Below are 16,394 nucleotides of genomic sequence, written 5' to 3'. Positions count from 1 at the left end.
CACTGTGCAAAACATGGGTCAGTCAAAGCGATCAGCCAGCCCCAGTCGCCCACTGCCTGGCCTCACTTCTTGCATTCAGGAGGTGCTGAGTCAACATGTGATGGGCGAGCAGATGGATGAATGAATAAATGGCTGAAAGAATGAACCCAAAGGCCAAAGAGATGCCTAGGCAGCAAGCTCCAGAAAGATACAGAGTAGCAAAGTCCCCAGCTCTTCTGTTGTGTCCTTGGTGGCCTACTGGGCAGTGGGCACAGTGTCAGGGCACTGGGTCTCTCCTGGCTTTGCTGTGAGGAAACTGCTGACTCCAGGAGAACAACCTCCTTAGAACTAGGAGGAGTGGACATCCTGGGACCTCCGGTTCCCTGGGTTTGCATGGGAAGGCATGGACACATGTGGGGCTGCAGGGGCATCTGACCCGTTGCTCCTTGGCCTGAAGCTGGTGGTAGCTGGCTTCTCCATCCACGTGGAGATTTTATGGGCACAGGAGATTGCCAACAAGGTGCGGCATGTCAAGAAGCAGCTGAAGGACTGCCAGCAGCTGGCCATGCTCTAGAAACAACCGCAAGCGCATCTTCAGCTTGCCTATCACCAATGTAGGCCTCCTGCAGGCACCCTGCCCCCATTCCCCCGGGCTTGAGGAAGCAGCTCATGTAGATGCAGCTGCCAGGAGGCAGGGCTCTGGCATTTGGGGGCAGGAGCCAGCAGGCTGCAGAGTGGAGATAGCCCAACCCTGGCCCTCAGGTTGAGGAGGCCCCTGGTACCAGGCAGGGGACCTGAGGGTCAGCCCAGGTCTGGTGCAACAGCTCAGAGCCCAGATCTCAGGTGGGAAGGGAAGAAGGGAGGCCAGGCCCAGGTGTGTGGGGGCAGGGTCAGGCACATCAGCCAGGAACAAGGGAGAGGGAGAGGACCTGGCCCAAGAAGGGGCAACATGGAGAGAGACTGGGGAGCATCCCAAGACAGCCCCAGCTCTGCCCTCCTGTCCCTGCAGTATGACAAGCTCTCCAGGATGGTGAAGGAGTTCCAACCCTACCTGGACCTTTGGACCACAGCCTCTGACTGGCTGCTCTGGTTGGAGAGCTGGATAAATGACCCCCTCTCCACCATCGATGCCGAGCAGCTGGAGAAGAATGTGGTTGAAGCCTTCAAGACCATGCACAAGTGCGTGAAGCAGTTCAAGGACATGCCAGGTAGGGAGCCAAGTTGACCAATCCCCTCCTCCCTGCCTCTGCCACCTGCCTCTCATGCCTTTCTGTCCTACCCGGCAGCCTACCAGGAAGTGGCCTTGGACATCCCAGCCCGCATTGAGGAGTTCAAACCATACATCCTGCTGATCTATGGGCTGCGCAATGCTGGCATGTGGAACCGGCACTGGGAGACACTGTCCAACCAGATCAACATCAGGCCCAAGGCCAACCTGACCTTTGCTCACTGCCTCAAGATGAATCTGCAGGACCATATCGAGAGCATCAGCAAGGTGGCCGAGGTGGCTGGCAAGGAGTACATCATCAAGCATATGGGCAGCCACCAGTGGGCCTAGCCACCCCAGCCTGGCCTCCTGCTCTGGCAACCACAGCCACTTGGGAGGATGACAGTAATAAGCCCCATCCCTGGGGTCATGAGGCCCAGGGGTTGAGATGCGTTCTATTAAGTGAGTTAATAATGCACATAAAATTCTTGACAGTGTCCACCGTTGCTATTATTCTTCAGTTACTCCTCTCAAGAGCCCCAGGAAGGAGCTAATAGCATTAGCCTCAATTTAACAGATGAGTCAGGCCAGGTGCAGTGACACATGCCTGTAAATCCCAGCACTTTGGGAGGCTGAGGAGGAAGGATCGCTTGAGCCCAGGAGTTTGAGACCAGCCTGGGCAACATAGGGAGACCCTCATCTCTACGAAAAATTAAGATAATAGCCAGGCATGGTGGCACAGGCTTGTGGTCCCAGCTTCTTGGGAGGCTGAGGCTGCAGTAAGCGGTGATTATGCCACTGCACTCCAGCCAGGGAGACAGACTGAGACCCTGTCTCAAAACAAAACAAAAGAAAACAAACAAACAAACGAAAACACATAAATCAATTAAGGCTCAGAAAGATTCAGCAACTGGCCAGGGTGACACAGTAAATGCTGGAGGTGAGACCAACGCCCACACTCCTCCTAACCTTAGCTGCCTCCCAACATGTGCGTACAACCACATGCAGCACATGTGTAATAACAGTGAACTGGGCTGAACACAGTGGCTCACGCCTATAATCCCAGCACTTTGGGAGGCCGAGGCGGGTGGATCACCTGAGGTCAGGAGTTCGAGACCAGCCTGGCCAACAAGGAGAAACCCCATCTCTACTAAAAATACAAAAAATAGTCGGGTGTGATGGCACATGCCTGTAATCCCAGCTACTTGGGAGGCTCAGGCAGGAGAATTGCTTGAATCTGGGCGGCAGAGATTGCAGTGAACCAAGATTGTGCCACTGTGTTCCAGCCTGGGTGACAGAGCAAGACTCCACCTCAGAAAAAAAAAATAAAAAAAAAAAGAGTGAATTGGCCCTGAATTCAGAGGAGGGGCTCACATGGGACTTGTTGCCAGACAAGCCAAGAGTATTTGCCAGAGCGGCCATGTGGAAGTCATGGCCAGGTACTGTCTGCTGCTTCCCTGGGCAGGGCTGGTCAGATAGCATCAGGATCAGCCCCTCCCAGGACTCAGCCTGGCTTGTCCCCCACCCCAGGCACTGGACGAGATGGAGAAGGAGTGGTCGACCATCCTGTTCAATGCACTGCCCTACAAAGCGACAGACACCTACATCCTGAAGAGCCCGGATGAGGCCTCGCAGCTGCTGGGTGACCACATCATCATGACCCAGAGCATGTCATTTTCACCCTACAAGAAGCCCTTTGAGCAGCGCATCAACTCCTGGGAGAACAAACTGAAGCTAACCCAGGTTGGCCCTACCCCCAGTCCTTCCCTCATCGCTCCCCCTCTTCAGAGACCCTGGCCCACAGGTGTCACTGATAGTCTCTGGGTGGGGTTCAAAGCATTGCAGTGCCTTGCCCCCATTCACACCGCACCTGGCTCTCTGGCAGGCCCCTCCCTACTGCATTCAGGGGGGGCAACTAAGATGGGTTCTCCATCCATGAGGTTCAGCTACTGGATGAGGCAGATAAGGGTGCGTAGGGGCAGCATTTGGGTCCCAAAATGTGGCTGAGGATGGGCCTGAGAACGGCCAGCCGGCCTCCCCAGGGCTGCCTGAGCTTGGACCAGGACTTCCAGCACTGACACTTTCTGGGCCGGATGTCACAAGGCCCCAGAGCACCTCAGTGCCCTTTCCCACCCTGTCCTGAGCTTCTATCCTCATCTCATTTGAAGCTACCTTGGTTGAGGGGACTGGGCCACCAGGGACTGCACTTGTCTTGGGCTCTCAAGGCCAGAGGCAAGAGCTGCCCACAGAGCCCTGGAGGGCAGTCCCGGGGCCAGCCTGCAGATGTGACTGTGATAGCCCCTTCCCCGGGCCTCCCTGAGAGCTGTTCAGAGACCTCCAGCTAAGGCCAGAAGCAGGTGGGGAGGGCTCATCTGTGTGCCTGGACCACCCAGAGATACCTGAGCTGGTCAGCACTGTCCCAGGTCCCCCTCTGCTCACACTGTCCACTTGACCTGGAGTTCGACACCCACCTTCCATCTTCTCCAAGGCCCAGCAACAAGCAGCCTCGCTGATTCTCCCTCACCCTCCTTCAAGGGGTTCCCACCGAGGCCACTGTCAGTGCCTCTTACAGAGTCCACTACACATGCCGGGCCCATGATTCAGGGGCAGAACTGGCCTCTTAGTGGGCTGTGGGCCCCTCGAGGGAAGGGACCAGGCCTCATTCCCCTCTGTTTCCCCTAGTGCCCACCAGGGCCTGGCACAGTCCTGACACTGCTGACTGTGACCCCCATCCCATGAGGAAGAAATGGATGAGTGCGTGAGTTTGCACTGATGGGAGAAGACAAGAGATATATCTTGAATGGGGAATTTTGAGGCAGAAGGGGGAAATGGCTCATTTTGAAGATGTCTCACCCTTGGACTCATGTTTCAGAGAGTATTTTAGGACTCTCATACTCAAGACCCATTGAATCTCAGAGAATCCTGGGGTCATGGACCCAGAAGTCCTTCCAGGAAGGAGGCTGGTTGGTCTCCCAGGCACTGAGTATTTCCTGTCACTGCAGGCTTTGCTGGTGTGGGTGTGTTCCTCCCTTTGGAAAAGCAGCTCCCCCAGCTCCTTTGGAGGCTTGGACATCCTGTGGGGATGTGGGACTTCTCTGGAGGGCAGGCATCCCTGTATCCTCTTTGTTCCCTGGAGTATCACAGATGACAGCACCATCTAGAAATCTCCCTGTATACATTGGCTTTGGTGTCCAGTGCTCTGCCCAACATGCTGGTGTGGTGAAATGTCTCAGTCATTGGGACAAACCCCAGCTTGGACCCTGACAGTCCATATCACACCCCTCTCTTCCCTTCCCCTCCCCAGGAGGTTCTGGAGGAGTGGCTGAACTGTCAGCAGTCCTGGCTCTATCTGGAGCCCATCTTCAGCTCTGAGGACATCAACCGGCAGCTGCCTGTGGAGAGCAAGCGCTACCAGACCATGGAGTGGATCCGGAAGAAGATCATGAAGAGTGCCTACGAGAACTGGGAGGCAAGCTCAATGGGGGTGGGAGGGGCAGCTGGGATCCCCAAGGGCCCTGGTCACATTGCTGGTAGCCTCCTAGTCTCTTCCCTCCCTACACAGAAAAGGCTGGTGGACAAGCCTGAGGACTTGGTCTTGACCCATGTCCTCCAGAGTGGGCTCCCCAGCCTCAGAGTTGCTCCTTAGAGGCACAGTCACTGACGGGTTTTCTCTTGGAGATCCACAGCCCATATTAGCGTTTTTTTGTTTTTGTTTTTTTGTTTTTTTTTTCTTTTGAAATGGAGTTTTGCTCTTGTTGCCCAGGCTGGAGTGCCATGGTGCAATCTCAGCTCACTGCAACCTTCACCTCCCTGGTTCACCTCCCGGAGGCTGAGATGGGATTCCCCTGTCTCAGCCTCCCAAATAGCTGGGATTACAGGCATGTGCCACCAAGCCTGGTTGATTTTTTTTGTATTTAGTAGAGCTGAGATTTCATCATGTTGGTCAGGCTGGTCTCAAACTCCTGATCTCAGGTGGTCCACCCTCCTCAGGCTCCCAAAGCACTGGGATTACAGGTGTGAGCCACCATGCCCGGCCCATATTAGCATTTTAGAAGCCCTGACAAGTCCTGCAGCAAAGCAAACTCTTTAGCTTTGTTTAACTCTAACTTGTTTGACCATAGAATTTTTTCTGTGGAGCTGATGGATGCAGCCACTGGCTCAGGGAGAATTTTTCTGCATCTTCCTTCCCAGGCCCCGCTGAGGGGCTTTGGCTGGTGTGGGTGCTCTGGGATGAGCCTGCCTTGCTACCTGGACCATGCTCACTGCCCATTTCTGTGCATGGCCTGGGCCCTGCAGGTGATCAACGTGTGTTCCCACCTGAGGATGCTGGACAGACTGCGGGACTACAGCAAGATTCTGGACCTGGTGCAGAAGGGCCTCAGCGAGTATCTGGAGACCAAGTGGAGTGCCTTCCCCAGGTGGGTGCCACCTGGCCCATGCCCACTCTGCCACTGTCTGCCCATGAGGCTGAGGCGTCCAGGGCCCTGCTCAGGCTAGGGTGCGGGGATGTCAGTAGGGCTGGGGCAGCTGGGGCCCAGGGAGCCTGCGCGACCTGCTTCCTCACCCCTGTTCCCCTGGCAGATTCTACTTCCTGTCAGATGACGAACTACTAGAGATTTTGTCGCAGACAAAGGACCCCACAGCTGTGCAGCCTCACCTGCGCAAGTGCTTCGAGAACATCGCCCGAGTGGGCAGCTGAGCCCGGGGCTCAGGGCCAGGAGCATGAGGTGTCTTCCCAGGGAGAACGTCTCTCCTTTTGTGATGAGCCCTTTTAGCAGGAAATGTGTCAAATGACATTCCTGGTCTTTGGAGACACACCTGGGGCCTGTGGGAGGAAGGTCAACTGCAGAATCCCCAGGTCAGGGCTGGGGGCCCTGGAATTCTAACTTACCAGGGGCTCCCTGTCCCCCCAGCACACTGCAAAACCTGAGGCCAGAGGCCTGTGACCTGCCTTGTCTTCCCTCATCTATGCAGGAGGCCGGGGACATGCAAGGCAGTCAGCCTCCTTCCCCAAAGCCTGCTTCATGCCGGGCCTGGGCTGGGGCCTGACCACTGCTGGAGAGAAAGCAGGCCATCTAGCCTGGGAAGGCCCAGCCAAGATAGACTCTCGGGGGAATGGGAAGGAAGAGCTTTCTTCCTGAGGTGGAGGGCACTGGGCAGGCTCAGCGCTGAGGCTGTGGTGGGCAGGGCATCTGGGCACACCAGGTGTGACCTCACTCCTGCTCCTCCACTGCTTGCAGCTGCTGTTCCAGGAGGACCTGGAGATCACGCACATGTACTCGGCTGAGGGGGAGGAGGTGCAGTTGTCCTTCTCCATCTATTCCTCCAGCAATGTGGAGGACTGGCTGCAGGAGGTGGAGCACAGCATGAAGGCCAGTGTGCACGACATCATTGAGAAGGCCATCAGGGCCTACCCCACGGTGAGCCGCCCGCAGCCCATACAGCCTTCTACCCTGCGCCCCTCTGCTCCCTCTCAGTGCCCCTCCTGCTCCAGCTGGCCTTGTCTTCAGGCTGCAGCCATGAGGTCCCTGGGAGCTCAGGTGGGACTCTGGAGTCTTTCCTTTCCACACACTCCAGAAAATGAGACTCACTCCTAATGATCATCGAGATGGCTGTTCTGGTTCCCAGCACTCACTGGGTGCCAGGCCCCAGGCTGGGCCCTGTCTTGCAGTCTTTCTCTCAGCTCCATGACCATAACCGGCAGCTGGGCTCTAGGTGACTGCCCAGCCTGCAGAGTCAGTTCAGAGATATATCTGCCACCCCAAGAAGCCCAGAGCATAAGGGCTTCCCTGCTCTGAAGGGACTGGTGGCATCAACAACTGGAGCCAAGTCTGAAAGCCAGAGCACAGACAGCATTCAGAGGAAGAAGAAAGAATGGGATTGGGGCTGCGGCTGTCCGGGTCAGCCTGCCCATGCTGTCTTCCCAGATGCCCACGACCCAGTGGGTTCTGAACTGGCCTGGCCAGGTGACTATCGCTGGGTGCCAGACCTACTGGACCATGGAGGTGGCAGAGGCTCTGGAGGCTGGCGACCTCAGAAGCCGGCTGTTCCCCCAGCTCTGCCAGCAGGTTGGAGTCAAGAGGACCCCTGTCTGTCCCCCTCCACCCCCCACATGGCACAGGAGGGCCCAGTCCCTCCGGGAGCTTTCTCCTATATTGAGTCTGGAAGAGGCCCAGGGTTGGGTCTAAAGGGGAGGTCAGACACCCTTGAAGTGTCTCACAACCAGCCACCCACAGGAAGGATGGGCCTGAGGTGATGCCCCCTCCCCAAGGGTCAGTGAGGGAGCCACGCGCCTGGTCCCTCCTGCACAGTACGGCAGGCACCCCTTGCCCTGTGCTCCGGCGCCTTGCCAGGCTCCCCCTCCCGGCCTTGAGGGTTCAGACAGCACCACATGCTGCAGGGAGGCAGACGCCAGGCATGTGCCTCCATTCTACTTCCTTCCTTCCTTCATCTGCCCAGTCCCTGCTCCCCTCCCAACTCAGACCATCAGAGCCCCCCATGATAGAGGGACTGTTCGTGGCAGAAGCCCACCCTCTGTGAAAGGGGAGGGTGAGACTCCTCGTGGTACCCTGATGTTTGACAGTGCACCCCACTCCTGCAGCTCAGTGATCTGGTGGCCCTGGTGCAGGGGAAGCTGTCCTACATGCAGCGGGCAGTGCTGTCAGTGCTAATCATCATTGAGGTCCATGCCAAGGACGTGGTGAGCAAGCTAATCCAGGAGAACGCGGTCAGTGTGAATGACTTCGAGTGGATCTCACAGCTGAGGTGAGGATGTGGGATGCCCCCAGGGCCAGAGCAGCTGCCAGGAAGGGGCAGGGGAAAAGAGGAAAGTCAGTTAGCAATAAGTTGGTCCCTGTCCTCGAGGTTCTGGGACAAGCTGGGTATGGGTGCCTTGATGCCCTCATTCCCAAAAAGAATGCTCTCTCCTTGACTATATACCCTGCCCAGTGGCCCATGGCCCCATGGCCAGGCCCTCATCTCCCTGCACCGCCAGGTACTACTGGACAAATAATGACCTGTATATCCGTGCTGCGAATGCTGAGTTCATCTATGGCTACGAGTACCTGGGCAACAGTGGGAGGTTGGTGATCACGCCCCTCACCGAGAGGTGAGGGTTCCCCTCTTGCTCTTTCCCACACTGAGATCCTCCCTCCAGTTCTCTGGCCCAGGAATCCAGGGACCATGGCCACTCTGGGGTGATCTAGCCCATCAGAGCAGTGCAGGGTTAGGACCAAGGGCTTTGGGCTCAGACCTCAGTTCTGCCTGTCACAGGTGGAATGACTTCGGGCAGGTGACTTGACCCCTCTGTGCCTGAGTTTCCTCTGAGGCCTCCTCACGGTGGTAATGAGAATTTCATGAGCTGATACATGTGGAGATCTCAGCACATGTGTGGCACTCAGTGAGCATCTAATGGGTATGCACTTTCCTGTTTTTATCCATCAATTTCTCCTTTAATGTGCCAGAGGAACTGAGCTGAGAGACATCATGGGTGAGCTCTTTTCTAATAGTTCTCTCCTAGCTCAGTCAGTCATGTCATCTTGCCACCTGTGTCTAGCACCAGCTGGATTTTCAAGCTGTGTTTTGAGTGAGGAAAGTGAAGTGTGGCCACATGTCGGCCATCCCCAGGGGTCCCTGGGCAAAGCTGGGCAGGGCGGTGAAATGGGACAGGGAACGTGCTGGGCAGGTGTCCACAGGATCCAGTCCTGACTCTGGAGCCAGGGCTGGGCACACCCCGGCCCCCCAAAAGGGCATGGGGGCGAGAGGCCCCAGTCCACAGGAAATTCTAAGGAAAGGGGGAGTGTCCAGGCCATGTGTGGCCCGAGCTCACCTCCTCTCTCTCCTGCAGGTGCTACCTGACACTGACCAGAGCTCTGCACCTCAAGTTTGGGGGTGCCCCAGCTGGCCCAGCTGGCACAGGCAAAACTGAGACCACCATAGACCTGGGCAAGGCCTTGGCCATACAGACCATTGTGTTCAACTGCTCTGACCAGCTCGACTTCATGGCCATGGGCAAGTTCTTCTAGGGCCTGGCCAGATGAGGCTGAGTGTCAGCGTGGCACAGGATGGGGTAGGACGGACGAACTCTCCTTGGGGAGGGCTAGGTGAGGTCACTGCCTGAGACGGGCCTTGAAGGATGGTGGAGGGGACAGAAGGGGGTAATAGGCATCAGGGCTTGGTCCTGGGGGCATTGGGGTGGGGAGTGGCAGTGGGTTGAAGACTGAGCTGATGGAGATTGCCCCTGAGGGCTTCCTCCCAAGTGGAGTTGGAGGGGGCCCTCAGAGGGAGGTGCCCAGGTTGGGCTCTGAACACATGTGCCCCATCCAATGTTCCGGCCTCACTCAGTGCTGGGGCCTGGGCCTGCTTCGACAAGTTCAATCGCATCGACATCGAGATGCTGTCTGTGGTGGCACAGCAGATCACCACCGTCCAGAAGGCGCAGCAGCAGCGGGTGAGCCTGGGGGCCCCACCTTACTCCCTCAGATCTGCCATGCTCACGCCACCATACTGCTCCCCATTGCAGGCTGAGAAGCCAGGTGCTAGGGTCCGCCCTGGGTCCAGCCTCTCTTGTCCCAGGGAGCACACCCTCACCCCAGTCTGTGGGCAGCTCCCAGGCCAAGCTGCGAGGGATGAAGGGGTACCCTCCTCATTACATCCTGACCTTTATGGAAAGCCCCAGGCATTGGTCCTCTCTCTAGCCATGTGCAGGGCGGCCAGGGACCGTGTTCTGGGGACAGGAGCTGAGAGGCTTGCAGTTACCCCCTCCCCCACTTCTTCTAGTCAGGCTGAGCTTTCCTGGGGCTGGGGAATTGGGGGTGGAGTGAGTGGGAAGCAGGAGATGTGGAGACCTCCAAGGGCCTGAAGCCAGGAGCTGGGAGGCCGTGGGTAGCCACTGGGGCCTGAGGTTTCAGGCCAGATCCTGAGAGAGGGTACAACCCAAGATCAGGGGTCCAGGCCTGGCCTACCAGCTACAGCCAGGACAGGGGCATCATGTTTGAGGGTGTGGAGATCCCACTGGTGCCATCCTGCGCAGTGTTTATCACCATGAACCCAGGCTACGCTGGCCGCACGGAGCTGCCTGACAATCTGAAGGCAAGTGCAGTCCCAGAGTGGCCCAGGAAGCACCAGAGCTCTAGCCTGAGTTCAGAGATGCTAAGTCACTTATGCAAGGACACAGTTGCTTGGACTCCAGGGACTGTGATTCCCTATGGCAGTCTCCTAGCCATGGAGGGGAGGCCTCAGGGCCTCAGACTTGTCCTCAAGGCATAGGAGAAGTCAGGCTGCCTATGGATGTGGTGTGGAGGGGGAATCTTATGAGACCTGTTCACCCTGGACCTTCAGGAGAAACAGGAAAACAGGAGCCAAGAGGGGCATCTCCTGGGAGTCATGTGGGGTCCAGTTTGGATCAACACAATGGATCCACTCTAATGGCAGAGCTACCAGCCTCAGGGGAGTGAAAGCCTCAGCTGTGGCAGGTTTGGTGCAGCAGGGAGTCCCAGCGCATTAGGGAGGAGGGCCGGATGAAGCTGGGGGTGCTCTGGGGATGAGTTCTGTCTGCTGTTCACATGTGCACTGTGTGTCCCAGGTGCTCTTCCGACCTGTGGCCATGATGGTTCCAGATTATGCCATGATCGCTAAGATCTCTCTCTATTCCTTTGGCTTTAATGAGGCCAGCGTGCTGGCTAAGAAGATCACAACCACCTTCAAGCTGTCTTCTGAGCAGCTCAGCTCCCAGGTGCGGTCCTGCCTTGATGGGGCTCCAGGGTCTGAGAATTTCTGCCTGCTCCCAGCCTCCAGGGCACCTGCTGAGGGCCGGGCTCTATGCCCAGTGCTTTACAGGCATTACTTTGTGGGCTTCTCCCTGCAATCCTTGGAGATAGGAGTTACATGCCCATTTGTCAGCTGAGGACACTGAGGTCCTAGGTAGTTAAAGGTCTGGCCAGGCTTATGCAGTACACAGCAGCGCTGGAGCAGGAGCCAGGAACAGATGCCCATGTAGCTAGTTCAGGTGCAAGGGCCTTGATCATTAGGGCACCAAGAGCTTCAGAACCCCAGGCTGGGGAGCAAGTGCACCTGGGCCTTGTAGGGACCAGAGCAGGACAGCCAGGCCCTCCGAGCCTTCCAGCACCACCATCCTTCCACTCAGCTTACTAAGCCCAGATTCCAAGGACAGATGGGGTGGCCCAGGCACCAGTGCTGGTGGATGAGCTTTCCTGTTCAGCTTGGTTCCCAAACAGGCCCCCACTTTGCAGCAGCAGAGACGAGTCCCACCTCTGGGCTGACATGCTAGCAACTTAGTTTGTCTTCCATCATGATTTCAGAAAAAAATCCCTGGTGTCACCCTAATGGGCCTTCTCTGGATCACCTGCTTATCCATGAACACCAATCACTGTGGCAAGGGGTAATCAGTACTACCTTTGGCCAGATGTAGTCCGCCAAAATCTATGAGCTAGAAGAGATGCAGCCTGTTACCAGGAAAAGCACTGGCAGTTCATCACAGTGCACTACTGGGTGCTGGCGCTCTGACACACCCTTCTTTCCAAAATGCTCCCCACCCCCAATCAGAGCAACTATCCCACATGGTTTTGGAAATGCACTCAACTCTTTCCAAGTAGAAATGACCCAAAGTCAAGCCCAGCCTCTTCATGCAGCTCCAAGTCCAAGATTTCTGGAACATATGCTAGTCTGTGGGTTGGGTCTAGATGGAGCCCTCTTGGTTGGGCACCATGGGGCAGAATGATTAATTTAACTATTTCCAACACACTTACGGTGTAATGAAGAGAAACAGGCTGGGGGAAAAACCACGGTGGAGTGGCCAAAAGATGGGTCTGGAGAAATGTTATGGGAGAATGTTAGAAGGAAGCTCAAGGGCCATTAAGGCCAAGCTGATTGTTGCACAGATGGGAAACTCCTTCATTCACTTTTCCAGCACAGCTAGAGTGCCCTCCTGCCCCTGGCCATGTGCTGGGACAGTGACCAAAGGATACAGGATGGGTATCGGATAAAGGAGGGGGCTATCAGGACAGTAAAGTACAGGGTGCCCAGGGAGCCCAAAGAAGGTGCACCTGCCCAGGCTGGGCATGTAGGAGGTCCCAGCAGGTCTGCAAGGGAAGTGCTGTGAGCTGGTGATGAGACTTGGCCAGCTGCCAGGTGGAAGGCAGAGTATTCCAGGCAGAAGCCTTGGAGAGGAACAGTGCTCACCCATGCCTCCTTCTGTATGGTGACAGGATCACTGTGACTTTGGGATGAGAGCCGTGAAGACTGTGATCTTGGCTGCTGGGAACCTCAAGTGAGAAAACCCCAGTGTGAATGAGGTGAACTCCACCCAGCAAGGCTCCAGGAGTGGAACTCTGGGAGGGCTCCTGGGCAGCTGGAGGGCAGCTGGCCCACCGCCCTGAAGGCTCAGCCAGCACCTGCTGCAGGAGCTGATCTGACTCCGGGCCATCCGTGACTTGAACGTGCCCAAGTTCCTGCAGGAGGACCTCAAGCTCTTCTCTGGGATCGTGTCCGATCTGTTTCCCACCATCAAGGAGGAGGACACGGACTATGGCATCCTGGACGAGGCCATCTGTGAGGCCTGCAGGAACAGCAACCTCAAGGATGTGGAGGGTGAGCCTCAGGCCGAGTGTTCGTGGAGGGGCTGGCCCTGGCCACCTTGGAGTCCAGGTCAGGGAGACAGAGACAGGACAGTCCAGCCCAGCCCCAGGGGCCCTCACACCTGGCCAAGTGTGCTGCAGGCCAGGGCTCTCAGCTGAGCAATCCAGAGGCAGGGCAGATGTCCCGGCCCAGTCTCCACCAAAACCCACCTGGTGATGGGGAAGCAGGTGTTGTCCCCTTTGTGGGCCCTCCTTTCCCTGTGGGCTGAGAGCCCTGGGCTCCTCTTGGGCCTTGCTTCATCAGGGCCTGGCCCTTGCTGGGATGTGACTGGAGCTTCAAGGCCATATTCCTTGCACCCCAGCCCACCTCACCACAGCCACCACTCACCTCTTCCAGAGGCCTCTTGGCTCCACCCCACTAGCAGGACTTGCCCACGTTCCTTGTTGAGTGACACTCCTGGCGTCATTGCCCTAAAGAAAGAACATTTGGGCTCTTCCTTCACTGACTTGTTGCAAAGGCCACCATGTGTCTGGGAGGGCTGGGGGGACACTGCCCTCAAATAGGCTCCCTCTCATCCCGAACCCTCGCCCCTCATAGTAGGAAGAGGGTCTCAGTTTATCCCCAGCTGGCCACCCCCTCCAGCGGGTCCTTTGGTGGGGCTGCGGGAGGAGCTCCTCCGGGAAGCCATGGCCAGTCACCCTGGCCACACAGGGCCCTTCTCGGGACCCCGGGCAGTTGATGTGCTCCTGCTCAGCCCTGCAAGGCCTCTCCCAGGTGCCCTCCATTGCACTTCAATTCCACGTGCAGCTCGAATGCTTCCTCCTCTGGTCACCTCCTGCACCCCCGACCCCAGCAGCCTTGTTGAATGAAGCCTCAAACTCTTCTCTCCCTCACAGCCTTAGGTCATGTTTGCAGTCCCTGGCTAATTGGGCCCTATCCCTTTGGCAGGAACCCCTGGACCTGCAGGGCCACAGCCACCACCACCCTTCTTGGGCCAAAGTGAGGCATTTATTCCCTACCCCCGTGGGCCTGGCTCTGCCTGCTGGCAGCTGTCTCTATAGCTCCCAACTGACTCTAGGATCTTGTCTCTAGGAGTTTGCTCATAGGAGTCAGCACTTACTTGGGGTGGTGATCTCAGCAGGCTGGGGCTGAAGTTGGGGCCTGTGACAGCTGACACTGAGCAAGCTGGTGATGGCTGACCACCTGACCAACAGCTGTGAAGGAATGGTGGTCACAGTGGAAAGAATGGCTGGCATTTACACAGTTTCTACTCTGTGCCAAGTTCTGTGCTTAGGGCTTCACCTGCCCCTGCCTATGATGTAGGTGCTACCACCATCCTCATTTTATAGATGAGGAAATTGAGGCTCAGGGAGTGCAGTGACTCACCCAAGGTCACACAGGCTAGTGGTGTGGCCAGGACCCAAGCCCATGCTCTGACCCTTGGGCCCCATGCCATGTCCCCCAGGCTTCCTGACCAAGTGCATCCAGCTCTACGAGACCACGGTGGTGCGACACGGCCTCATGCTCGTCGGGCCCACAGGCTTCGGCAAGAGTACTGTAAGCAGAGCCAAGCTTGGCAGCCAGTATCCGGATAGTGGGCCTGTGGGGGGGTGCAGCTTCAACAGGGGTTGACCTCCATTTGTGCCCCTTGGCATAGAATACCCCTCCCCCTCCCCATGGCCCCCAGCCCACTCCAGCCCTGCTCTCTGGGAGCCTCACTCTCAGGCGGTCCATCTCCCAGTGTTACAGAGTCCTGGCAGCTGCCATGACATCACTGAAAGGGCAGCCATCCATCAGTGGTGGCATGTACGAGGCTGTCAAGTACTATGTGCTGAAGCCCAAGTCCATCACGATCGGCCAGCTGTACGGGGAGTTTGACCTTCTCACCCATGAGTGGTGAGTGACCCCCCAGCCTTGCCAGTGACGCCCTGCTCCCAGACCTCTGGAGACTGTGGGCCGCGGTCACCCCTCCCTCTGTTAGCCCAGGGGAAGGCCGGGCTCTGCAGCCCAATGCCTGGTATTCTATTCTCCATTCTACTTCCTCGCTGAGTGACCCTCCTCACCCCCCAGGCCATGATTCCCTCATCTGCAAAGTGGGGACAATAATGGCACCATGCTTATGGTAAGGCAAGAATGACTTAACACACTTAGTGCCTCTGCAGTATCTGGCCATTGTCATGACCTGAGAGAAGCTGGTGGGCCCTCTCCGGGCCCCTGCTCCCAGGCCGGGGCGTGCATTTTAGGGGAAGTGCACTGAGATGGGAGAAGGGCAGCTGGACAGAGACTGCTGAGACATTGGCCCCTCAGGGGCTTTTCTCTAAGACTATTCTGTTTCTCCAGACAAGAGTCTCCAGTTCTCTACTGGGGGTGTCTGCTTGGCTCCAGTGTTCTGGGAACCCTGTAGAGGATGGTCAATGGGGAGGGACTGTCACCTTCCACAACATGAACCTGTACTGCTTCCCCCATTTCTGGTGAAGATTCTCCCCCATACCCACTCCAGTCTCTTATGTAGGTAGGTGTGGGGGCTGGGGGTCAGACCAGAAAAAAGTCCCGTTTAAGAAAAAAAGTTATTCAATGATACTTTTTTTTTTTTTTGAGATGTAGTTTCGCTCTTGTTGCCCAGGCTGGAGTGCAATGGCGCCATCTCAGCTCACTGCAACCTCTGCCTCCTGATTCAAGCGATTCTCCTGCCTCAGCCTCCCGAGGAGCTGGGATTACAGGCATGTGCCACCATGCCCAGCTAATTTTGTATTTTTAGTAAAGACGAGATTTCACCATGTTGGTCAGGCTGGCCTTGAACTCCTTACCTCAGGTGATCTGCCCGCCTCAGCCTCCCAAAGTGCTGGGATTACAGGCGTGAGCCACTGCACCCGGCCCTCAATGATAGTTTTTAAAGCATGCTGAGGAAGAATGTATTCAGGAGCATGGCAGGCACAGGGACCATTGCACTGGGGCCTTATAGTTAAGGGGAGAGACTGGGCTCTGAATGCAGCATGGGCCAGTGGGAATCTATAGCCAAGGGGCAGGGTGAGCATCAGTGGGTGGAAAATCCAGAGGAAACATCAGTGGTGAGGGGGATTCTGGCTGAACCAACCTAACAGGATTCCACCTGAAGACAGGCCTCAGGGTAACCAGACATTGCCTGGGGGTGGTGCAGGGAAGAAGCCTCAAGAGTAATCAGATATCAAGGGTTCTGGCTAAACTGACTTAGCAGGGTTCTTTACTGAAACTGGATTTTACAAGGACGTGCATATATGAGCACCTAGGAGAAGGTTCCAGAGCCTAAGGCTGGACCAATCACAGCATCTTTGTCAGCCCTACCAGCCCCTTCCCTGGTGCATGCTGACTCTGAGGTCTGAGCCCCCTGGGTTCTGAGGCAAGACCTGGCCACTTCTCACCAGGCTGCTTTCTCTGCCCTGTCATTTACCCTCCTCCATCCTTGTCCATTGTCTTCCAGAGCTGCACTGCCTCCATCTCTGCTATTGCCTCCTCGCCTGCTCCCTTTTTCTTGTTGGGATTTCACCTTTAATGGGGCTTCAGCAGGGCAGGGACATAAGCACATGTTTTCATTACACCATGTGACACCAAAAAGTCCCACTTTTCCTATTATAAT

General features: G+C 56.6%; 1 protein-coding gene across 1 annotated transcript in view; it reads left to right on the top strand.

Moving 5' to 3' along the window:
• The first annotated feature begins 382 nt into the window (after positions 1-382).
• Positions 383-16,394, top strand: part of LOC100447387 (dynein axonemal heavy chain 1-like) — a 29,777-nt gene continuing 13,765 nt past the window's right edge. Inside the window, 20 exon segments of the mRNA XM_024235464.2 lie at positions 383-550; positions 552-593; positions 989-1,187; positions 1,266-1,510; positions 2,714-2,929; positions 4,491-4,655; positions 5,483-5,604; positions 5,768-5,873; positions 6,427-6,606; positions 7,114-7,254; positions 7,788-7,951; positions 8,181-8,294; positions 9,033-9,239; positions 9,530-9,635; positions 10,163-10,276; positions 10,770-10,919; positions 12,412-12,498; positions 12,607-12,793; positions 14,247-14,338; positions 14,523-14,677. Of these exon segments, the coding sequence (XP_024091232.2) occupies positions 383-550; positions 552-593; positions 989-1,187; positions 1,266-1,510; positions 2,714-2,929; positions 4,491-4,655; positions 5,483-5,604; positions 5,768-5,873; positions 6,427-6,606; positions 7,114-7,254; positions 7,788-7,951; positions 8,181-8,294; positions 9,033-9,239; positions 9,530-9,635; positions 10,163-10,276; positions 10,770-10,919; positions 12,412-12,498; positions 12,607-12,793; positions 14,247-14,338; positions 14,523-14,677 (2,960 nt within the window).

This window comes from Pongo abelii, chromosome 19 (assembly GCF_028885655.2).
Source record: "Pongo abelii isolate AG06213 chromosome 19, NHGRI_mPonAbe1-v2.0_pri, whole genome shotgun sequence".
Lineage (NCBI taxonomy): Eukaryota > Metazoa > Chordata > Mammalia > Primates > Hominidae > Pongo > Pongo abelii.
This window is presented reverse-complemented; position numbering and strand designations above follow the sequence as displayed.